Source organism: Rhopalosiphum maidis, chromosome 1 (assembly GCF_003676215.2).
Source record: "Rhopalosiphum maidis isolate BTI-1 chromosome 1, ASM367621v3, whole genome shotgun sequence".
In the NCBI taxonomy this organism is placed as follows: Eukaryota; Metazoa; Arthropoda; class Insecta; order Hemiptera; family Aphididae; genus Rhopalosiphum; species Rhopalosiphum maidis.
In genome coordinates, this window is record NC_040877.1 from 21731397 (window position 1) to 21757301 (window position 25905).

At 24.4% G+C, this 25905-nt stretch overlaps 2 protein-coding genes across 3 annotated transcripts; one reads left to right on the forward strand and one right to left on the reverse strand.

Moving 5' to 3' along the window:
* Positions 1-1928: 1928 nt before the first annotated feature.
* On the forward strand, positions 1929-6582 carry LOC113560466 (adenylyl cyclase-associated protein 1). The gene is made up of 6 exons (XM_026966350.1): positions 1929-2220; positions 4153-4287; positions 4358-4553; positions 5124-5209; positions 5272-5528; positions 5585-6582. Exons 2-6 carry the CDS (start codon positions 4169-4171, stop codon positions 6181-6183), a joined length of 1257 nt encoding a protein of 418 aa, XP_026822151.1. The 5' UTR covers positions 1929-2220; positions 4153-4168; the 3' UTR covers positions 6184-6582.
* Positions 6583-8589: 2007 nt separating this feature from the next.
* On the reverse strand, positions 8590-20114 carry LOC113558270 (nicotinate phosphoribosyltransferase). 2 transcript variants are annotated; one of them, XM_026963747.1, is made up of 16 exons: positions 20043-20114; positions 19578-19927; positions 19354-19495; positions 18188-18358; positions 15777-15903; positions 15140-15223; positions 14944-15071; positions 11699-11817; positions 11023-11216; positions 10364-10411; positions 9882-10022; positions 9690-9814; positions 9474-9617; positions 9275-9411; positions 9076-9204; positions 8590-9004 (listed from the first exon to the last, which is right to left on the reverse strand). In XM_026963747.1, exons 3-16 carry the CDS (start codon positions 19427-19429, stop codon positions 8927-8929), a joined length of 1701 nt encoding a protein of 566 aa, XP_026819548.1. In that variant the 5' UTR covers positions 19430-19495; positions 19578-19927; positions 20043-20114; the 3' UTR covers positions 8590-8926. The 2 variants fall into 2 exon arrangements, with proteins under 2 accessions (XP_026819548.1, XP_026819550.1); XM_026963749.1 differs by lacking the exon at positions 10364-10411 and having other exon boundaries at positions 8593-9004; positions 20043-20113.
* Positions 20115-25905: the final 5791 nt, after the last annotated feature.

The following is a 25905-nucleotide window of genomic DNA, read 5'->3' on the forward strand; positions in this document are numbered from 1 at the left end:
CTGATGCAAAATACACCTAAAACCAAAATATTTGTTTTCCTCCTTTGAATGTAATAAATCATTCAGTGTGATGAACAATATAGGTGGTTGCATTAAAAAGAGATGCTTTGACTACAGGACATATATATTATCTTCATTGATTTTCCTAAATTATATCGGACCTTTCGTCAGTTGTTTAAACTAAATCATTACGTTGAGAGCTAATAGATTAAAAGTGTCAAAATATATGCAGATGAATTAAATTGTCCCAAACGATCTTTCCAAAATGAAGATATAGTTCGTATTAACATTTATGAGCTTATTTATTTAGTTCTTAGTTTAAGTTTAGATTTGTTTTTTTTTCTATTCACCATTTTGATGTTTTAAAAAAAAAATTATTAATAATAAATGTTTTTTTTCTTTTTATTTATTTTTGTAGAATGAATTTAATATTGTTTTGTGTGATGGATGGCTAAAGATGGGTGTCAGGGCTTTACCCCCTCCCACAGTAATGTGATGGTTAATTTCGTGTGGAACGCTCGTTCATCCGACATCCGCTGAGTCACCTTTCTAGTTTTTTCCAAATCAAGCACTGTAGCACCGATAAATTTTTATCAGATTATAACATGGGACTAAATACTAATAATTAATATATATATATACTAGGTACACCGATTTATTTATTATGTTTGTATAAGTATTAATTTATATAGATATATACTTAATAAATTATTTAGAAATATTATCTTACAAAAATGAAATAGTAAAACATCGTTAATAATATATTGATGCAGCTCACTTTTGACTGTTAAGTGTTGACACTTAAAAAAATTAAAACATTAACAACTTTTCTATTTGTATTGCGAAATGTGGTCGGTTGCAGATTATAACAAAAATTCAACTCTTGATATCTATTTTATCGACCCTCAAATTTGTTTCGTCCTGAATATGTCATATTATGTACAAATAAAGTAAATTCACGGAGTTTAAATGCTTGCTTATTTTTAAATTCTAAAAGACATATATTGTCCTCAAATTCATAATTATTAAAAAAAAGTAACTCTTAGTTTTCACTTAATAAAAACTTGGTATATATAAAAATATTAAATTAAAAAAAAAAATTTACCTACATAATTTTTTTAGTTTTTTTATGGAATGAATAATTTTTAATTGATAATAAAACTGCAACTATAATAATTGCTGTACCAGTTGTATATTTCCATAATACTAATGCTTTAATAATACAATTTATAACAGAAAAGCTCTTACAATTTTTCCATAACTGTAACAATGATTGCGTTAACACATGTTAACGATATCAATGATAATTATGTCTTCAACGTCAATTTAATTCAATAATATATTTTTCTCTAGAATCATAAGCTGGAATGCCTCTAATTATTATTTGTACGCAAGGTTCACTGAGTAAAGTCACAATATCCTTCCGGCATAATCCAGTAGTCAACCACTGAGTGTAGCTATGTGGCTTCTCCTACTTAATAAAATACATAAACTAAAATAAATATAGGCACTGAAATATTATATGCGTGAAGGACCTATACTAAAGGTAATGTATAGTTACACTATTGCACAATTAAAAATGAACATCATTTAATCGCTACAAAGAAAAAAGTGAAAAATAGTAAAATAGTAGTAAAATCAAGTATTAACATTTAATGCAGGTTTTATTATTTTCTTTTAATTTATCACAGTTAATAATAATAAAAATTAATTAATATGGTCATTAGTCACGACAAAATAGATCTATTTATTTTATTTTCTCACAGTGATGATCATAATACTATAAATACTATAATAGTATAATAGCAATTTATTATAACTAACAGCTTTCGTTTTCATAGATCTTCCCACTTCTTGTGCCCGTCATGTTGGCAACACCAGTCGGCTAATTCGCGATATTTCGTGATTCGGCGAATCGTGACAGATAACGTAGCAACTCTAGCTGCAGCACCAAGCTCTTCGGCCTCGCTCTTCGCAGTCAATACTTTCAATAATAATAATAATAATATTCTCGCTTTTGTGGATTACATTTTCGTTTAGTTTTTTGCCTTATTAGTATTTCATTTTCCCTCTCTTGTCGTGCGATCCCCGGGGATCAGCCATTGGACGTCGACTAGCTACTCGCCAGTCCATTGATCGTCGATCGACGACGATCGTCCTATGTGAAGCCGGTCGGTTCTGCATCATCGATATTATCATATTATTATAGTCATTGTCCAGGTGAGTCATCAATTCGAATATTTTCAATAATATAATATAGGTCGTGGATACATTATATTATTTTTCCCGAATTTGACGACTACCTATCTATTTATTCTTATTTTTGCACATTAATATTGTTCCACTGATTTATGTGCATTGTTTGTAACGTGAAGTGTAAGCGTACCGATTAATTGTATTATATAAATTGGGTTTTACTTCCAAACTGTTACTACAGCTTTCAGTTTAAAAATGGTTTTAGGCCTCAAAAATTTACCTATCAGAATTGTAAAATTACAATTAATTAGGAAAATTAAAATCTTATCTGATTAATTATTTCTGTATAATCATAATAAAATGACCATTTATATAGGGAAATATAAAACTCCATATTTAATCCTTCATCTTAAAACATAGATATTTATTTATAAAACAATATTAGGTATAGGTACATATCATTATTTATTCATATTCTAGTATCTAATGGCTTACAAACATAGCCCTACCCAACTACATTAATTTAAAAACGATTACTATATTTTTTATTATAATTTAATGGTATTTTAAAATAACATAAACATACATAATTATTAATCTCGATTAGTAAACAATATCTAATTTTAATGTCAATGTTTAAACTTAATTAATGTTATAGTGATAGAGTATACATGGAATTTTATTGAGGTCAACATAATTCAATACCTACCATTATTAATTTATGCATTTGTGCTTAATACATTTTTGCTGTACAATGTTTACAAAACAAACTTATACTTATAATAAAATATGAACCATATTGTTTAATTTACATCGTCCTGGTTTTTGTTTGCTTAAAAAATGTACTTCTATTTAGTTTTATTATGACATACTAGTATTAAATACTTAAATACTGCTCTATTTATTTATCTTTTAAAACACAGCATAACAAAACATATTTGATTTTTTGATTTTTTTTCTCTGAATATTGGAAAATTCAAAATATCTAAAAATATTATACATTACCAGTAATGTATAGATGTATCATTAACCATTGTTTTAATTAACTACCAAAATTATTGAACATTTACAGAAAGTAAATTTTGATATACCTATACCCATTATAAAATGTATCTTATGAGTTCCAATAAAAATGTATAATTACAAAGTTAGATAAGGATAGATTAAATAATTAAATTTATATGAGTAATATTATTCATCAACACTAAGGAAAACTTGCCAAGAAGTTTTGTTGGCCTACTATATGTTTAATTTTAGATATTTGAAAAAAAATAGTAATATGAAATAAAAACTAGGTATCTATTATAGGACACTTGGCTTGAATCATTTACCTCATTGCAGAATAGTGATATGTTGTACCTAATATTAAATTTTGTAGCGATGAATCCATAACATTCGAACAATTGTTCAAAATGTACCTTGATTGAAACTTAATTTTCTTCAAAGCAGTTTTTCCTTTTTTTAAATTAGCTTCAGTAAAATAACTACTCTTTTATAATCACTTCTTTAAATTGTTCTCTTGGTATTACCTAGCTTTATCCTTTAATTCTAATTTATTCATATAGTACATTATCTAAGGCACATACAATTATAATATTATTTTTATAAAAGGTTAAAATAATTATTAAAATTAAATTTAAAAAGTTCACACAATACAAATAAACTAGTATATATCTGTAACCCAAATTCTTAAATAAATTTGATTAGTTGGTTCTAAATTGGAAATGTCTAGGTATTTAATTAATTAAACAAATTATACCTATAAAAAAAAATGTTATTTTTTGAACACTCAATTAAATCTAGGTCATAAGACAAACATATGAATAACACATTCTACTATTTTTAGATACCTCTTCTTTTCTAACACACCCACACACATATTATAATAGTACTACACTAAAATGCTTAATATCTTAATATGTATAAATTGTATTTATACCAGTGTTTATTTTTTAGTGTTTGATCTTTCATCATGAGTGTACAAGGATTTGAGGATCTAATTCTTGGTCCTTTGACCACTTTTGTCCAATTATCCAATCAAATTGGCGGTGATGTAGCCACTCAGGCTGCACTTGTCCTTAGTGCTTTTCAGTAAGTTATATCAATATTATTTAAAAATGAACTATTGATTTATAATTATTTTAAACATTTAATTGCTTAGAGCTGAGTTTCAATTCATCAAATATGCCAGTGAACATAGTGCACCAAGTGAAAATGAAAAACAAAAGCTATTACTTCCTACCAGTACAAAAATCCAAGAGATCCAAACACTAAGAGAGAAAAATCGTGGGTCTCCATTTTTCAATCATCTCAGTGCCATCAGTGAAAGTATACCTGCATTAGGTTGGGTTGCTGTGGTTAGTAATAAAATATTCATGTTATTACAAAAATATTATGGGTATTTATTGTTAAATTTAAGTAATTTCAAGTTGGGATAAGTCTTAAAGGTTAGTAATTACATACATTTCTTGTTACTATGTTAACAAATGTTCAATGAATTCCCATTTCTTGCACTGCACACACTTAACATTAATATAAATGTTTTGTTTTGCGAGTACTACTTTTTTCTCCAGATTTTGTAGCATACAATATTTTTCTTCAAATATAAATAAAAGTTACTATTTATTTACCCCACCTTATGAGAAATATTGAACTGAAACATCACATTACAGATTAGGTACCACCAATTTAATTATGGATAGTCCATATGTTCCAGCAGATTTATGAAGAATTTGAAGCTACTAACAGTGCCATGCAAGTAATAAAGGCCATTAAACATTTTAACAAAAACTAAGTGCAATTGCTAGCCTTTATAACTTATCCTAATTTGAATTACTCAAATTTTATAACAAGTACATTTTTTTAAAATAAATTGGATCATTTTGGAACCACTTGTATTATATAATGTTTTTAATTTTAATTTTTAGTCTCCTACTCCTGCTCCTTATGTTAAAGAAAGCAATGATACTGGTCAATTTTACACAAACCGCGTGCTTAAAGAATGGAAAGAAAAGTATTTGCCACTCATTTATTTAGTTTATTATTGGTATTTAATTTCTGAAAATTATTACTTAGGAACAAAACTCATGTTGAATGGGCTAGAACTTGGGTTCAACTTTTAGTTGATCTTCAAGCCTATGTCAAACAACACCATACAACTGGATTGGTTTGGGCAAAAGCTGGAACAAAACCATCCGGAGGTCCCCCACCACCACCACCACCATGTGGATTACCGCCAATGGATGATTTATGTTTAGCTCCTGCTGATCCAGATGCTACTAATCGTAATGCTTTATTTGCAGAAATTAATCGTGGTGCTGATATCACTAAAGGTAAATATCAGTATTATTAAGTTTTATTTATTTACAAATAATATGTTTGTTTCAAGGCTTGAAAAAAGTATCTTCTGATATGCAAACCCATAAAAATCCTAGCATGAGAGTTAGTGGACCGGCCCCTGCTGTAATTGGCAGTTCATCAAGTGTGTCAGCGCCTAAACCAGCTGTTGAAAAACCTCCAGTGTTTGCTCGTGATGGTAAAAAGTGGCTCATCGAAAACCAAAAGAACAATACTAATCTTGTAGTTGATGGTGCTGAAATGAATAATGTGGTGTACATATTTAAATGTGTAAATTCCACGATCACAGTAAAGAACAAAATCAATTCAATTGTCATGGATTCTTGTAAAAAATCATCTATCGTATTTGATTCATTAGTCTCATCTGCTGAATTTATTAATTGTCAGTCAGTTCAAATGCAGGTGTTAGGTAAAGTGCCAACTATTACAATCGATAAAACGGATGGCTGCCAAATGTATTTAAGCAAGGATTCCTTGAATACTGAAATTGTTACATCTAAATCATCCGAATTGAATGTAATGGTTCCCAAGCCAGATGGAGATTATTCTGAGTATCCAATACCTGAACAATTTAAGACAACAATTGGACCAAAAGGTCTTAATACTATTATTATTGAAGCTTCTGGGTAAATTTTAAACATATAGGTACTCACTTGTTGAGTTCAACTTATAATCTTAAATTTATTCAGCATTTATTTATATAGAATTAGGAGTGAAAAAGTAATATTATTATTTATTTTAATGTAAATGTTCTAAATTAAAAATTAATTTCATTATTCAATGTTTCAATTTATACAATTAATATTGAGTAAAATTAGATTTTTCTATTATTGCTAACTGTATTAAATATATGAAGTAATGAGTGAGTAATAAATGTGTATGGTCCAAAATAGCCCTAGAAATATTTGATTTATATATTTTAAAGTTTAAACCATATAATTTATATCTTGCTCATCACTATACATAATGCTCATATTTTTTACATTAATATAAACCCGTTTTTACAAAACATTAATGAATTTATAAATAAAGTAACTATAATTAACTTTATAAATCCTTATAATTAATACATTATTCAATATAAATTGATTGTGATAATTTTTTCTAAAAGAACAACTAATATTATATTAAGTAAAATTCTGGTTTTTTAAATATTAATTATTATACTCATGATCATTGAAATTAAATGGTACTACCTACTATTTTATTTAGTTATTTATATATTTATTTTATTCATCAACAATATTTTTAACTTATTATTTATCACATTTATACCTAACTTATAAACTGGTTTTATGTGTATATTTTGTATTACTCACTTAACTACTAACTTATGATTAAAAGTGGAAATCGCAATTTTAAAAACTTTTTTTTACCAATTTAACTAAATTTATGTAAATATACAAATAATACACTTTAGAGAATTGAATATTGTGATTTTCATTAAGACATTTTTATATATATCTTTACACAGAAAAATAAATATTTAAAAAAAAAAATTGTTTTATTTTTTATCTATAGTTGTACTCAATATTAGTAATGAGTAAAGTCCGAATTTATATTCTGTTAAAACGTTTGAAATATGATGTTTATATGTATCTAAAATTGATGAAATATTCCCAAAAATATTGATAATACTAACTAATAAGTAAAAAAAAAAAAAATGCAATATGATTATGATTATGAATTTATAATTTATCATCCTTTAATATAATCCAATATAAAATATTCTATAATATGTACCATATACTAAAATATTTTGAAATATTCTCTGAAGTCAAAATATGCACTAATATGCAAAAAAACTTTTGACAGATTCTACAGGTTATGAAATGCAAACATTTCTTATTTCCATCAAACAGCATATGCTTGTTAAAAATATTTTTTTGCATAAAAGGCCGGACTCTAATAATGAGATAATTTAAACAAGTGGTGTTGTATTGTTAGTTCTGCAAGTCTCGTAGTTTTAAAGTAGACATTACATCAAGAAATGTATATTTAAATAAAAAAAATAACTATTAAATTTATCTTACTTTTGATGTATAGCTACAACTTTTAGTTTTTATTTTTATACTTTGATAAACGTAAACTATACAAATAATTTCTAGATTTTAGCAATAATATTCACTGTTTTATTGTTTTAAAACAAAGATCAAAAATATATTTGTAGTATATTCAATTAAAAATATAAATCTTTTATTTCTGTTAGCTGTACATAGTCAAATACACTAAATAATATTCTATGCAACTACAACATTATTTTATTTCCAAGTAAGCTAGTGAGACTTATTTCTTATCTCAATTAAAACTATCGTGTACTACTAACTTATTATTTTTATGTTACCTTCATGTTTTTAATTTAAATATTAATAAATATTAATACTGTAAGAGAAATACTTTCAACGTTTTTTGAACTAATGAATAATATGTTTTGTTAAATAGTTTTTCCCATACTTTAATTCTAAGTTCAGACAGCAATTGAGAAATAATGTTTCTGAAATATTTTGGAGACATCCAAAAATAGGATGGGATTATTGAAGAAATTTATAATAATAATATAACACTAATTGAGATACTAAAAAGACATGTGTAATTATTCTACGATTCAAACGTTAACAATGTATAAGCTCTCTCAATCGCTCTCAAAAAAAAACAACACTTAAATACCTAAAATACCCAAAAAATTTATATCTATAACATTAAAATAATCAACAAAATTATACAAGTAAAAAAATAAACTTTTCAAAAAATTACAAAAATTAATTTTTGTATTTCCTAAATATCTACATACATTTTTTTTTACCTAAACAAACTTAAATAGTGTTAACAACATTATTTTTCAACAAAAAAATAGGTGAACACAAAGATAATACAATTAAAACAAAAACAGGAATGCCATACACTCTGGTATTAATATTAATAAAATAATAAACAAAAAATTGCATTAAGTACTCGTATAAATTATTATTGTCAAGACTAGAAATTGTTAGATTTATTTTTGTTCTTTTTTGTATACATTATTCTTGTGATAAATTAAATAAAATATACTTAAAAATCATGAAATAAAATTAATGATTTCTTTCCAAATTTAGTTTGAATAATTTAAACTGTGATCACTACTTATTAACCAAAATACATCTTTTGTGCTCAAAAGTAATGAATACATTGGCACCTAAATGTTAAATATATGTATATTCATATAGAAAATGTTATATAGTATTGTTCATTCCTTAATCTCAAAATTAATTCTCTTTAGTCAAACAACTTAAAAGCTTGTGTATAAGTGAAGTGCACATTCAAGCGTGTTGTTGAGATTAATCTGATATTAATTTCATCAGCTGATATCTGTTGGTCATTTAGATTAAACATCACATCATGATAATTCTCCAATTGGAGTGTTACGCATCCATAGTTCATGCATAAATTCATATAGATCATCTGACACGGATACCTATTTATTTAATGATAAAGATATTATTATAAATTTAAATACTTAAAATATAATTTTATAAAAGTACTTACTTTATAAGGAGTAGGATTCAGATTTCTTTTAATGTCAGGGCGTAATGTTCTTAAAGATTCTTTGACGTGTTCTCGGACTTCTCTTAATTCTGGTAGCCGTTGCATTATACGTCCATTTTCCCAATAAACCTATATGGATACAATAAATAAATAAACATTAATTAATATGTTAATAAAAGATTAAGAATCTAAGGTTTACTTTGTATAATGGTTTTATTGTAGACGGTACTACAAATGCTCTTTTTTTTTGATCAAACGGATGTCTGCAAAGAAGTTTTGTTTTGGCTACAGGTGGATCTTCAACAGACTTTTTCAATAAGTCTATCAAAGCAAATCCTAAAAATGGTTAAACTAAATAGTATTAATTTATAAAAATGTAAAATCCTGAATGTATATACCATCAGCACCATATAAGCGAAAAGCATCCTTTTTACCAGGCATTGTAATTTTACTACCATCTTGACTTAATTTAATTCGTGGTGTGCCATTTACTTCAACTAATTTATAAACACAACCCAGGGCTGGTTGTCTTTGACATGTAACTATATTCAAAATATTTAGACCACTATTATTTAAAATGTTATAAATATTATTTTAAATGTATTTTTATTTACCAAGATGAGTTCCGATTCCAAAACAGTCAATACTATGCTTTTGATCATTTAAACTCCAAATAGTTTCTTCGTTGATGTCATTTGATGCGATTATTGTTAAATTAGCAAACCAAGGTATATTATATCTATACAATGTTAACAGAGCTTATTTTGACATTCTTTTTTCTTTTTTTAAATAAACAATTTACTTACTCGTTTGCAACTTTAACAAAAGTTTCACGGGATTTATTTGACAAATATGCTAAATCACCACTATCAATTCTAACACCAATAGCTTTGTATCCAAGATCATTTAATGCCAAGGCTACAGCACAGAAATTCAAAATTCCACTTCTAAAATTAAAAAAAGAATTTAAAATTCCATAATGTTATATAAACTATCATATAAATTAATAATATCTAATTCTAAAGACTAAAACTATATTTTTGAATATTTATTATTTTCAACCGGTGCGAACCACTGAACCTAATCAAGCATGCGTTTATGACCAAAAATGATTTGTGGATTTTTACATGCTGTAAATGTAAAAATTGTAATGGATATATGTGAAGTATGGATATGGAATAAAATTTTAATATTATTATTGTATTTAGAGTTAACAAACACATAAAAAGCAATCAGCATTTTTCCCAAGGTCAAACACATGCGAATAATGGATAATGGGAATTCTTACCCAAAACTTGAAATGACAGGTAGTTCTTTTGGTCCTAAGAAATGCCACCTGTAATATTTAGAACAGAAAAAAAACACTGACTAATTTTTGTAGGTTTGATTTTATTTTTATGATTGCTATGTTTTGGTCATTTTAAAGGAAAAGGAGAACTTGAAATTTGCTGAAATGCTCAATGATAAACTTTTTCTTGTATATGTAATCTAAGCTTATCTAACATTATTATATTTCCCATATAACTAAGAATTTTAAACCATTTATTTTATTCCTAGTTATTATTTATTATAGTTATTTAAAAATCTAACTTTTGGAATATTTAAGAGCTTCAATCATATTACTTTATAATTTCACTCGACAAAAATGAACATGCCATAAATTTGAGTATGTAAATATGAAAGCATAAACAAAAAAATTAGCTTTAGTTAAAATTGTTATAAAATGTGTATTATAATTTAAGTATACACATACATATATATTATGTTAATTATCAATTGTAAAAAAAATATAAATATACAATAATTGTATACCCTTAAGTATCCCAAAAATTATATTTAAAGCAAAAAAACCAAAAAAAAACTGGCTATGGTATATTAGATGAATCACCTAATAACATAAATTAGGTGAATCACCTAATATTTATTATAAAAATTAAAATAACTCACTTGTTTACATCATAAGTGTCTATGAGTGCTACAAAACCTTCTGGGAAAGCAATTGCAAATGAAACAAGAGCAGCCAGTTCTCCATCAGATGCTTGGCTTTCAGATATGTGTAAAAGGTTTGATAGTGTAGTACGCCATGATAAAGTTAAATCAATCAAATCTTGTTCTTTGCCATTATTTAAATTAATTAAGGTCTATATAAAAAATACAAATCATATTAAGACTGAGCAAATCATTTATTTTTATGGTAGAATAGTATTTAAAAACTTTTTTTTTAAGTAATTTTAAAAATACAAGTTTGATTTAGATGATACTTTGAAGACATCATTAATTGATTTTTTGAAAGTATCTTTAAAAGAGTAAGAAAAAATAAGCAAGTCAAAAAATATTTAAGATGTGTTGTACAGTTGGTTTTTGATCAAACAGAATTTTACAAAATAAGGTCCATGTATTGAAAAATATAGATACTAAATTATAAAACACTTAATTACCCATATTTGTATTATTTTTAATTTAATTATTTATCAATACTATGACAGTTATAAAAGATTAAAAGAAAATACTTTACTTTTTTAACTAGTCTTAAATTTTTTTTATTATTTTTTGGTACTTAAAAATCAAATTTTAGAATCATGTTAAAAGTACAAATTTAATAATTTAAACTAAATTTTAGTACCTTTGTTTTTAATTCACTAGGATTAGAGAATGATGTTATGTATGCATGAGCATGAGTTCCTTTAACTGGTATATTGAACATTTTTCCAGCAAGTAAATTACTTGTTCCATCAAATCCTCCTAAAGAATAAAAGTATAAAAAATATTACTCATCATAAATGAAGTTATACAATATATTATAATTACTTAATTTTTATTAAAAAATATAATAAAAATAAGAGAAAAACTGGGAAACTTTTGCTGATATAGTAGATTGTAAGTATACTATATCATTGAGTAGGTCACAGTAAGTATCAAATAGGATTTTAATGATAAAATAATTATGAAAAACAATTCTGGTTGAAGGAGTTGAATGGATCACTGCTATTTCTAAGAACAGTTTATATAATTATAGATTTTAAGTTTTTCTTAACAAGGTTTTATTTTTTATTGCATATAACTTTTATTGAGGGAAGTAAAATTTTATCATATAGGTCAAGTTGAAAATTTTCAGTACTTATTCTAATAATTGGTATATAATAACAAAAGGCAATGGAAAAACAGGATTGCTACTAGTATTCAAAATAATTTATTTTTTATTTATTTATTTTATTTTTTATTAATAATTCAGAATGGACCATAGAGACTAGAAATTTTCATCAAATAATAAACCAACATTTTTATTTGACGAAATATTGTTTCAAAAATATTTTAGGTTTCATTTGCACATTTAACACTTTTTATTTTTAAAAATTGTTTTGATCTATTTTGATAATAAATTTGTTTCAAAATATTTAATAATTTAATACGTGATTCCATACCTTAAGATTTTGTACTGCGGTTAAACAATATTTAAAATAAGGTCAATTGTTGAAAAATTGAATAACTAAATAATAAAAAATAATAGTTTCTTTCTACAACTATCACACTTATTTTATTTAAATAAAGAAAATAATAATCATTACCTTCAAATTTTTTCTCACTTTTATAATAAATAACCTCAATATTATGATTTTCTAAAAATGACATTTTTATTAAATATAGACCAATTTTGAACTAATTACATCACAAACCTACTCATATAATTTTATGATATTTTGTTACTGACTTAAGTAATATGCAATATTTTTTTTTTGTAATTATTAGTTTTAACAATTAAATTAAGAAAATAATAATGATAATATAACATACTATAATATAATTAAAAATAAATGCAAATCTGACAGTCATTTTTATCCACAATTGTTTTTTAATTCAAATTTAACACATCGATTACAATAACTACACAAATGACAAGCATAATCAAAAACTCAATGGACAGCCAACCAAGCTCAGTTATTTTATTTTGACACAATTTTTTTTTTATTATTATAACTTAAAATCATATTTTATATTACAATATTTTCCTTATTGTTTTACTCATAAATATGAACCATACATAAATAGAATCAATTATTTATTAAAAAATATTAATTTACATAATATTATTCTATTAATAATCAGCTATGTGTTGAACTAATCAGATATTCTCATACTTATGTTGATGAATATTATATTATATGAAAGTATGATGTATAAAATGCAGGGATTTTATTTAATCTAAAATTAATAATTTAACATCAATTAAAACAGAACAGATTATATCTTAATACCAATATGTTTAAAAAAAAACTATTAAAAATATTATTTTACCAAGTAGGTATGATTAGATTATGAATTTACCATATTTTTATGTAACTTAAATTTATACAACAAAACTGATAATATAATTTATTAGTATCGTTATTATTTACTCATAATACAATTTATTATAATGTAAAAATCATGTAGTAATATTTTTATTATTATATACAATACAACATAACAGTTTAGAATGGGTAATTAAATATTTTACGACAAACTTTTAGTAAAGTATTAGAATTAGTAATACAAAAATTGTATAAATTAAATAATATTTGTTTTAAAACCAAAAAATAATTAACACCTTAACATAAATATTTAAAAATTATGTATATATGTATATACAAAAGTTATTTTAGTTGGATATTCAATAATAACAAAAAAAATATTTGTTTTATGTATTTTATTGAAAAATTCATAGTTAATTATTAGAATGATAATCATAGCTACTATAGATCTAAAGAAGGTTCTTCATTATTTTATTTTCAGTATTATGCTATTGTACATTATGATGCACATATATTAAACAACTGATAGCATTCATATATAACAAAAAATATGGATAAAATAAAGATTAGATATTACACAATTATATCATTTTGCTCATCTCATACAAATAGTAGTATGTTGAGTTATTCCATTCAAAAAAATATTATGATAAAATTTATTCAATTATTTTAAAATAAATTACAAATAAAAAAAGTTTTTAACACAATTGCAACATTATAAAATGACCTTAGTTTTGTGTTAAAAACATTAAGATCATTTTATATTAATCTAATTGTCAAACAAAGGAATCATCAATGAAAACACTGGCAGTTTTCTATATTTATGAAATAACAAAAGCATTAATTTAATTTTAATTTTATTATTATATAAATAAGTTTCTTTATTTTTCTTTCAAATATATACTGCCTAGTTAATTCAGTTATAAAAAATGTCAAAACTGATCAATAATTCATTATTTGTATCAGTTTTTAGCTAGTTTTGCTAAATATTATTTAATAGTATAATATTTAAACATTTTAAATGCTAATAAAAATATATTTATATTTATTTCGCTTAAATTCAAAGAACTATATATTTTTTTTTTTTGTTGATGATATAATTTAGCTTTGTAATTATTTTTATTATAACTTAATATTACTACAAATACACACTAAATTATTAATCTAAAAAAATTTGATTTGTTTAACCATCCCAAATGTGTACTTTAAATATTAAAAAAACTATGAAAACTATATAGTGATTACTACAAAAAGAATTATTATTGCTTATAAAGTAATTTTTAACCTGTCAGAAACTTAAAATTAAAATTTATTAAAAATATATTTTAAGTCATTTAATTTAGGTGTTCGTGTTAAAATTACACAAAACAAAATGTTTGAGTTCAAGTTTAGTGTTGATTACTAGTGAGTAATAAAACATATATCTAGTCATAATTCACTTGGTACCAGTCACTGCCTGACATTGCTTGTATTACAATCAATAACCAAGTTCAACCAGTACCCAGCACACTAGTAAACTGTGATGGTAATAATTGATAATGCATAACTATTTTTTGTTATTAAAGTTAAAATTACATACCAATGTATGCGTACTTAGAAGCAGACAAACCACCATCAGGACCTTGGGCTCGCCTTAATCCAAATTCTAATAATGATACATTATCACCTGCTGCCATTCTATATCGAGCTGCATTTGTTGCCATTAAACTAAACAATTTTAAAAATTATATAAAAGTTAAATATATCCACACCTATGTTTTATTAAAAATAAATACCTAGAGAAGTTGACCAATGTTAATAAAGTAGTTTCTAGAAGTTGAACAACAATTAAAGGTCCTTCGACTCGAATTAAAGGCACCCTGAAAATAAAATACTAATTTAATTCTATATTCTATAACATAAAACGGATTTAAACACTTTTTAAACTAAAATACAGTTATACCAATAAAAAATTTAATAAAGATATAATATAAAACTGTAGATACAGTCTTAAAGTTATTACATTGATTTACAAAATGTTTTGATTTAATTAATTCAAAATTTAACTCTATTAAAATAATAACAATGACAATAACTAAATTTTTATAATTAGATTTTAAGAAAATAATTCTATTAACCAATGTTTAAAGATCACAAATAAGTGGTACCCAAAATAAATTCATTACTATTATAGAAAAAATACCCAAAAGAATCTTTATAAAAAAAAAATTACAAAAAAATGAATCATATCAAAAACTTTAAATGCCTATTTTTTATTTGACATCAATGACCCAAATTAATATTATGTAGTATATAGATATACAGTAAAGCACAATAATTATTTATTTTATATACATAACTAAAACCTGTTTAATCTAACAGTGCCAATATATGCTTGAGTAATAAAACAATTTACATTTTCTTTTCAATTACCTTGGAAATACAACAGAACCTTCATCAATAGCATATAATTTCACATCTTTAGCAGTCAATTCCTTTAAATATCCAAAAAATGATTGTTCAATTGTTGGTGGTAATGCAGTTTTTAAATATTCAATATCTGAAAACACAAAATTTTTTTAATTTTTGATGTGAATTAACACTAAAAAACTTATAATTAAAAACATTTTTTGCGATATTTCAATTTTTCTGCAAAATGTGAACATTATTAAATTGTAATATTTTATATTATAGGTACTCAGAACTTACGTAAAAATTAAAATATTGTAAAAAAAATGGATATTGTAAAAGTTGATAATTTTGATAAAATATTTTATTACTCTATTCAACAACTTTTTTAACATTATATCTTGATAAAGACCTCGCATATACTGCCACAATTAATATGCTATTATTATTTATCACAGTTATACACTGTATGTAATTAATTTACATAACAACAAAACATTTTTTTTTTCATTTTCATATACCGAAATAAATTATTTTTCAGATTGTAAAGAAAATGTAATATCAATCGCTGATGTACTAAGGAATATACTAAGAAATACATACAACTAACATCTGTGTATAAAATCAAAGAAAAGAAGTAAAAAAACATTTAAAATAGAAAAAATAGAGTTTTCAACCTAATTAAATAGATCACATTAGAAGATCATTAGGCAAATAAATATATTTCTCAGTAAATAAAAAATATTTTATTTATTAATTTTTGTAATATATATTTAATTGTATTTTGTATTTATTGTTGTTGATATGAATAAATACAAAAAAAAACCTTGTATCTAAGTAAGCTTGTGCAAAATATGTAAAAGACTTCAACATAAACAATATTTTATCATATATTTAAATGTAAACAATCCATTAAGCATTTTTTAATTTTATGTACATTATAATTTATAATTAGTATAGAACTTAAGTTTAAGTATTAAATTATAAGCTATTTGAATCATTATTCATAAGTGTCATTTCACTATCAACAAACCAAATAAATTTAATCACTGATTATTATTATTTTTTTTTTTATTACATTTAACATGTATTGTAACTGTAGTGTTATTATCTAACTGCATAGTACTTGATGTAATATAACTTATAGATTCTCAACAACAAAATTTTCTTTAAACTACTCTTATGTATTATAATATTTACTTAATTAGTATTTTAATTTAAAAATGAGAAGAAGATTAATTAAATATTGTTTAAGTATGTTATGTTTCATTAATCTAAACTTTTTTTTTTATAAAATAATGATAATTATTTTACTAACCTAATCAAGTTACATTATTGAAATTTTTATATAATAGGATGTATAGGATTCTCTTATTGTAAAAAAAAAATGTTTTTAGTAAAATAATTTAACAAACAGAAGAACTAAAACTAAAATATTGATAACAATTTTAATAATAAATTAAAATGCCTATAAAATATAATCAAAAATGAATAGATAATTAACATAAAAAGCTATTATAACAAATATATTAACCAAAACATACATCATAAATCAAAATCTACTTGATACATATTTCAAAAGAATAACGGTGATCTTATATCATTGACATATATATAAAACATTTCATCTAACCCTCTGGTAACAGCTATCAATATATTTAAAAATATGTTTGGCAAAAACCATGAACTCGTAGTAAAAAAGTAAAAACAATATTATTTAATAAAAAAAAATCTATACATTGGTTATATTATGCTGGTGAATCTAGTTTTTATTCATACTGATGTTGAGTAAATATGTTCTCTACATTATTCATAGAATATTAAAGGTAAACTACCATTGTTTAACAGACTTTTTCAAAAATATGAATCTAAAAATAAATTAATTTCTATATAAAATATAAATTTAATACAATTTAAGATAATCAACTTCATAGTATGCTAAACAAAACTGAGATTAAGTTCAATCATTATTTTAAAGGTAAGCAAAGCAAATGTCAACCTTTAACTTTTTAATGGTTTAATGCTTTTAATGCTTTTTAACTTAGTAATAGTTTTAGATAAAAATGTAAATGCGTTTTTAAATAAATGATATAATTCATTAATAAAATAGGTATATTTAAATATTATATTACATTTATAAAGTAATTTACAAATGGTCCCATCGTCATTACTACTTTAATTGGACACAACTTAATTTAAAAATAAATAATGTACCAAACAACTATTTTGAGGAGATCAATATTATTTATTGTACTTATTTAAAATGAAAATAACAATATTTAGGTATATGTTGAAATACTTTCAAAATACAAATATACAGTTTTCAAATAACCATAAATATTACATTTATACCTGTTTTTTTAAATTTATTTTCTTATTCTTAATTAAATATATACAATTATGTAATCAAAAATAAAATGTTTCAAGAAACTTACCACTGTCAGAATAACTGAAATTTTCCAAAAATCTTAAGCATTCCTCCAAACCACCAAATATGGTAAACTCGCCTTGGAATGGATTCTGACGAAAAAATAAATCAAATACAGCTGTATCTGATGTTTTTTCTGATTTCCAATATGCATAAGCCATAGTAATTTGATATAAATCTAGTAAGCAATAAATATAGTTACCCATATAAATAATGAAATCAGTTAAAAAAACATTTATAATTACATCAATCACTAAAGCTTTATGTTAAAATATTAGCTAAAAATAAAGCATTAAGTAGTGAAAGTGGAATAGTGATATAACATAAAATATAGTGACTCTGAATGCATATTCCTTAAGGCCAGAAAATAATTACAAGGTCTCGCTTTTAAAAATTAAAATTAAATCATTATCGAAAAACAATTTTTCATTTATTTTAATACTAAACAATGATATACAATATATGTATACAAGAAATAGTAAATATAATTACTGTATATCAGCTTATCTTATAAAATTTGTACCTAATTAAAATCATTAAGCTATAAAATAAAAAATTAAAAAAATTAAATAATACCTAATTTATTTTTAGTCAAATAATAGTTAAATATTTATTTAAAAATGACTATAATTTCACCACACATTTTCACTACAATTCACAGGCCTGCATATATACTTCATTACTTTTCAATGAGAAAAATTCAAAATTTCAAACAACTATTTGAATCTTGATTTAAAAATAATGGCAAAACGACAACAAAATAAGCTTACACTAGTATAACGATAACAAACTTGTTAAAAAACCAATTTTTTTCACACAAATTTGAATTGTATTTATTTGTGTACTCATTTTATTTTTTATACTTATTCAAATATATATTGTTAAAATATTAAAATTATTATATCATTAAAAAATAATATTATAATTTACACCTATGTCCCAGTGCATATTTTTTCCATTTACACATTTGCTCTTTATGAATTTCAAAAAATATACACCCTTTAAATAGCGGACAACATTTTGGTGACTAAGAGTATGTAATATTTAAAGGTTTCATAATTATTTAAATTTTTGTATTTTAATATTGGTTATAAAAAATTTTTAATTACAAATAAAAATGTATAATTTTACAGAGATGAAAACGGGTTATAAATAATCTTGTTTGTTTGTTACCTGTTAGTAAAGGCTGCACAACACAGTTATGAACCTGAAGTCGCGTATGAACATTGTTGCTTTCATCAACACTCATTGTGTGATTGGGTATAACAAATGTCTAAGGTGAACTGTAGATTTAAAATAATTTCTTTAGTTTCACCTTAAATAAAAAAAAGTACATAAAAAATTATACATGCCGAACGTGACCAAAACACTGTTGTGTAAATTGTATTATGAAATACCTGAACGGTTGTCCACACTTCCATTAACGAAATCACATGTAATGAAAATATGGATCAACAATAACGGACGACCTCACACGAGCGCTAACACAGGACGACTGAAAGACGAAAGTGATTAAGTGAATAGTGAATGCTGATTATTCTTAAGTCTAAACCGCGAACATCACTGAACTACCAAAGTCCAAACGCAACACGATTCCCCGCTCATTCGCATTATAGCCTCTATAGGTGCGTACATTTTGTCAACACGCAAATTGTGTATTTGTGTTCAATATTCATTGCCCAGTAACCGCCATTGCCATTTGCTAACACTCGGCACGAATGCACGATTTATTTGAATATTGACATACCTAGAGAATTTAGTCATTTACTCGTTTAGTGAAATTTAAAAACTGATAATTTGTATTATTATTGTTGTTGTTATTATTATTATTATTATTATTATTATTATTACTATAATTTTACCTGAATTCAGACAGATAATATTGTTTATGCGCAATAGCACATCGTTGTCCATAATATTATGAAGTGATTGATACGTGATATTATTATTTAATATTTATTACAGTCACAGAATGAGAATATTATAGATAATTGTTGACAATAACTAATACAGCCTAGGGCTCAGGGTTGATAAATGATAAGGATTTTGTAATATCTTGTAATATGGAACAATAATATTATCACAGAATAATATGACGCGTAATGATTGGAAAATTATAAATATTCGGGTAATTTGGAAGTCATTCGAAAATCAAGAGGTTGTTATTCAGTCTTTTATAGTCAACAAACCAGTGGCATATTTACGGGAGAATATTAGGGATATATATTTCCCCCCTTTACCCACCTTTTTTAGCTATTTTTATTTGGTCATAATTGGTTTTTTTCTATTTATCACTCTATCAATAGTTAATACAATTTTGAGTAGTTTGGCATCGACAATTTTAATTATATCTCCCTTAAATAAATCCTAAATACGTCACTACTACAAACAATGGTCAGATATATTAAAATATAAAAAAACTAATCATCTATCTAGATAAAATGAGTTCAATTTTATTTCACATTGTTTTAAAATAATATAACAGTGTTAGTACCTAATTATTATTTATTAGTAGGTGTTATTAAAGACATATAAAATCAATATTAAATGATTGTAACGACAATAACGTATATTATTACTATTTTTTTCTAAATAGAAAAGTACGGTTCCTAATCTATACTTAATACCGACAATACCTAACTATATAGTTATACATGTATTTCCTACATCACAATAAATAATAACTAAAATATTTGTGTATTATAATATAAACTTTAAAGGGTTAGTAACCATATAAGCAACTAGGGGGGGGGGCTTTGGTGGGCTAAGCCCACCCAGTTTTATATGTTACCAATATTAGTGGTGTAGGGGCAAAGCCCCCACTGGTTGCTGATATCAATTTTTCCTACTCAGAAATAGAGCTCTAGTTGCGCCTATATTAGTAACCCATCTATGTTAATATATTATACATCATTATCTGAAATATAGTTTGAATAATAAATAATAACCAATAATCATACTCAGACTTGATATTAAAAAAAATCATCAAAAAGTATAGTTACTTCTTGTACTTACGTAGTTACGTCTCAAGACTCAAATAGAAGGTACCTTTAAGTAGATAAAGGCAGAACCTACCTATAAATAAATAAAATAGTCGTTTTGTTAGTCCCAATATACGTGATACCTAGTACAATATCTAAGTAAATTAAAAAAAAAACATAAAATCATTTAAATCAATCAATGTTTTAAAACTGTTTGAAACTTTGAAATATTATACATAATATGTTTCGATATTTTGTTAAATACAATTTATAATACCAACATTTACTTACATATTAACATGTATATCAATAATTTAAAATAGGTACCTAGTACCAATATGGCAGTATTACCTACCTAGTTAATTATTTATACGTTTACTGCAATTAATGATTGAAATATACCTCTATAAATAAATCAATATATGCCTCTTGATTATTCTATTTTTTTAAAATATATTTTTGGGTACCCATGTCCCATTCTAATCAAAAATAAATACAATTATTACAAGCCAACAACTATACAAATAAATAAGTCTTCAAGAATAAAAATTTTTATAAGTGAGTACAGAAGTGAATATCCCAATTGGCAGAGTAGCCTGTCAAGGGTAACAAATCATGCAGTGCTTTATTAAATTCCTACATTATTCGTAAATGAAAAAGTAGAAAATTCCTTATTTTATATTTACGAAAAATAATTGTACAATAAATAATAATGTAATAATGTATAAGTCTATTTTGATTTATTAATGATGGTTCATATGAATTATCTTTGTAAGTTTTCATTAAAATTTGATGGACATCTATTGAAATATTTCAAAGTAGGCTATATTACTATAAAAGCGAAACGTACAAATAGTTCAATGTGCATCCATGAACTATTTAAATCGATGTGCGCGACACTTAACTTGAAATTATGCAAATTTTAAGTCCTACCTTTCTTCAAAGAAAAAATTATTCCAGATATCAGTCTATAAATAAATAGCTCCATAGTCTAAAAATAATAAATGTTTTGAAAAATAGGTAATCTTGTAAAATCAAGTTTCACATTTTCTTAAACGTGAATATAATTTAATTTGATGGCTGTCGTTTGTAGCTATTTTATATAAGGTACCAAATGCATGAAGGTAGTAGTCAACTTCCTTCCTCAAGATATCAGAAAAAATTAAAAAATAAATAACCTGACCTACTAATTCTTTCTAATGAATGATCTTTTTCTTATCTTCGATGAATAAAAACTTATCTGCGCCCTAAGATAAGACATAAGACTAGCGAGGAACGATTAAATTAATAAGTGCTATTATACTTTAGTATCGTGGAGACGTGGAGGTAACTTATGAATAAGTCATTGATATAAATATATAATAAAACGCATCACGCATATGAATATATATATTTAATATTTTTTAAATATTTTCCTATGCTCATTGCTCACCTATACTTAAAATGCTGCAGTATAGTTTCAAGCTTATTAACAAAGATTTATTGATTAGATTTATCAAAATTTATAAAAAAAATCCATATTCCAAATTTTAAAAACGATTTCTTAAAAATATAAGTTAAACGAAATATTTTTAAAATTCACAATTCATCGTAATATTCAGAAATAAATAATTTTTTGGATAATAGTGAAATGTTTTTAAGTTTAAACGATTAATATTTTTTGAAAAACAACAAAATAGCTAAGTTATTGTTTGATAAAATCATTATTTTATATTTAAAATTTTGAATATTCAATTTTGTCAATAATTAAACTTCAAACTGTTTAAAGAAAAAAAATTGTAGCTATTTGTTTTTAGCTATCTTAAATTCATAGAAGAAAAGTGTAAATAATTTTTTAGTCATTGGCCATTGTACATAGTGAAATGAGTATCAAAATTAAACATTTTATGAATTATAAATTTCAAGGTATACAAAATGATTTGCAAATGTTCATGTTTTTGGCGAATTTACACTCATTCAGACTCATTAATTAATTATTACTTATCAATAATCATATTATAAAATTAGGTAACTAAAAATAATTTTTAATATAAATGAATAGTTATTTTTTTATTGTTTTATTTTCGTTTACCTATCACAAAATAAAATAGAATAAACTATAATGAATTATACGCACAGACGTTAAAGTATTTCAATAGCATATAGGTATTAACAAATCCAATCATAGTTACTACGTAACCTTGAATGTTCTTTAAAATATATTGATATAATATTATTGTATATTGGCATGGAAACGACAAACAATTTTTGCTTCACTTTAGTTTGCAAGTTAATTTATATATATAAATATATAGATCGAAAAATTAATTTAGCGTAGCCGAGTGTTGCGGGTGTTATCTATACGCGTTGCGCCCCGTAAAATGTTTGCCTATGACTAACCTAACCTAACTGGCCCGGCCGACCATCTATACACATAAACTATAATTAATTAACTACCTACTGGTTTGAAATCCAATTTTTATGCATCGAAATTTAAAAAAATATAAATTTGCTTATGAAAATAAAAATAGATATGTATACTGTAATTTAAAAAGGTAAATCTATTATAAACAATAAAAACGGGGAAATCACTATAATATAGCCTAATGTTTAACATACCTTAAACTAGTAATAAGCAGGGGTGTTCACATAGGGCGGTACTAACGGACTGTGGTCCGCATCCGGACCGCGGTTACTTTTTTTACGGACCCATATCCGCGGAGTAAATTTTAAAATGTTTATAATATAAATGAATACAAATTATAAGTGTGTCATATAAGATTTATAATATGAAAAAAAAATTTAATTAATCTGTATTGAACAAATGCATAAATAAATCAATATAAATATAAATTAAAAAAATATATATTTATAACGTGTGTAAATTATTAATACTGCATGTTAGGGGACCGCGAATAGTATGGTAAGTTTCAAAACGGACCTCTATATAAATTAGTTGGTGACCCCTGCCATAGGGTCAGGGGCGGAGTGGCCGGTCTGGAAATAGGAATTTTCCAGATAGCCTAGATCATATTATGGCCTGGTGGCCTGGCCATTTTGTTAGTTTTTTTTTTTTTAATTTAATTTAATTTACAAAATATTAGTAAATGCGTCAAAAATTTGTTTCTATCAAATTATTGTATTACAAGTATGAAATATTATTAATGCAATAATAGTACATTGTAATAACCTCGTATGAGAAATCTTTGAATATAAAATTACAAAATATTTGGTACATAAATATAGACATCAAATAAAATCAAAGCAATATATTGATATAGGCTGGTTATTTTTATAATAAAACACTCAGATAGTGTGTGGTCTCGGCTCAATCTAACAGAACTAAGTAGTAAGTATTAATATTACAATTAATAATATTAGTATTATAATTTATGTGAAAATGAAATAAAAAACAACCTATCTAATGAACTTCTTAATTTTGAAAAATCGTGGCATTTCTTAAAAAATTCTGTTGATGAGAAGTATAATGAACAATCATATGGAAGTGACTCTGAAAATGAACACCTAGAGAGTACAGATGTCGTGAAACCGTGTAACAAGTCTTATAAAAACTGTGTAATATGTTGTTATAATGTTTTAGTTAAATATAATTTATTTGCAAATGCTTACCCGACATTAACTATAGCATATCAATACATTTTAACCCTCCCTATTACTCAAATTGCTTGTGAAAGGTCGTTTTCAACATTGAAGTATTTAAAAACAGGCTGAGAAATTCAATGACCAATGAACATCTTCAGTTTTTTATGTTAATGGCCATTGAAAATAAAATTCTCATGGAAATGGATAATAATATTATCATAAATACAGTTGGTGAAAAATCTAAGCTATTATCTAAATTAGTATTATAAATGTATAAATCTTTTTTATTATATTGTTTATAATTTATGTATTTATTTATTACTTATTACCCTATACCTACTATACCTAAACCATTAAAACACAATATATAATTATTAATAGTTCGTTGATTTCAACTATTAAACTATATATACCTATTAATTTTATTTTTCAGACTTTCAGGTATTTGTGATATATTAATATAATGCGTTAGAAGACAGTAGTTAAAAGAAATAACAAAATAGTAATTGAAATACTTGTAAAATACTGAATGTAGTTATGAAATAAAATTTACTAGTACAATAGTTTTGAAATAGGTAAATATAAAAACCAAAATCAAGCGGAGCGAGAAAAAAATTTTTGGTGGGTGGCCTGAATATATTTTAAACTCCCGGCTTGGATTTGGTTCCCACTCCGCTCCTGCATAGGGTATACTACATTTACGCCATATACACTCAAGATTTTTTTTCAATATTATGGGTATACGGCGTATGCTCTCAACCTCAATTTTTTTCCATATTATTGACACGCTCTTTACTGGCTTTACTCATATAGACCATAAGAAAAATATTCTTATTGTATTAAGTGTTTATATTTGACGATATAGTTTACTCTCAAAAAAATTAATGGGAACACAACTGGTAATAAGTAATTATACTATATGTCTGTATTATATTAACAAGCTACAATTTAGTATCCGAATAGGTTACATGAATAATATATAACTACAGTGAAAAATATTTTTTTTTAAATACTGAATAACATACATTAACATTTGAAATTCAAAATGTAATAAACAAAATTGTAGTGGCTATATATTTTCAATTTTTTTTTTTTATTTCTATTTTAAGATTGGAACAACTTATAAGGAATTAAATAGTATTTAATATTCAAGATATTTTTA

Bases quoted from the DNA above. Each gene is read 5' to 3' on its own strand.
- LOC113560466 (XM_026966350.1), top strand. From the start codon at position 4,169: ATGAGTGTACAAGGATTTGAGGATCTAATTCTTGGTCCTTTGACCACT. The intron at 5,210-5,271 runs GTATTTGCCACT...ATTATTACTTAG, and splicing joins CTTAAAGAATGGAAAGAAAA to GAACAAAACTCATGTTGAAT. The intron at 5,529-5,584 runs GTAAATATCAGT...GTTTGTTTCAAG, and splicing joins TGGTGCTGATATCACTAAAG to GCTTGAAAAAAGTATCTTCT.
- LOC113558270 (XM_026963747.1), bottom strand. From the start codon at position 19,429: ATGAGTGTTGATGAAAGCAACAATGTTCATACGCGACTTCAGGTTCAT. The intron at 10,412-11,022 runs GTGAGTTATTTT...TAAATATTACAG, and splicing joins GACACTTATGATGTAAACAA to GTGGCATTTCTTAGGACCAA. The intron at 9,005-9,075 runs GTAAGTACTTTT...TTAAATAAATAG, and splicing joins TGAATCCTACTCCTTATAAA to GTATCCGTGTCAGATGATCT.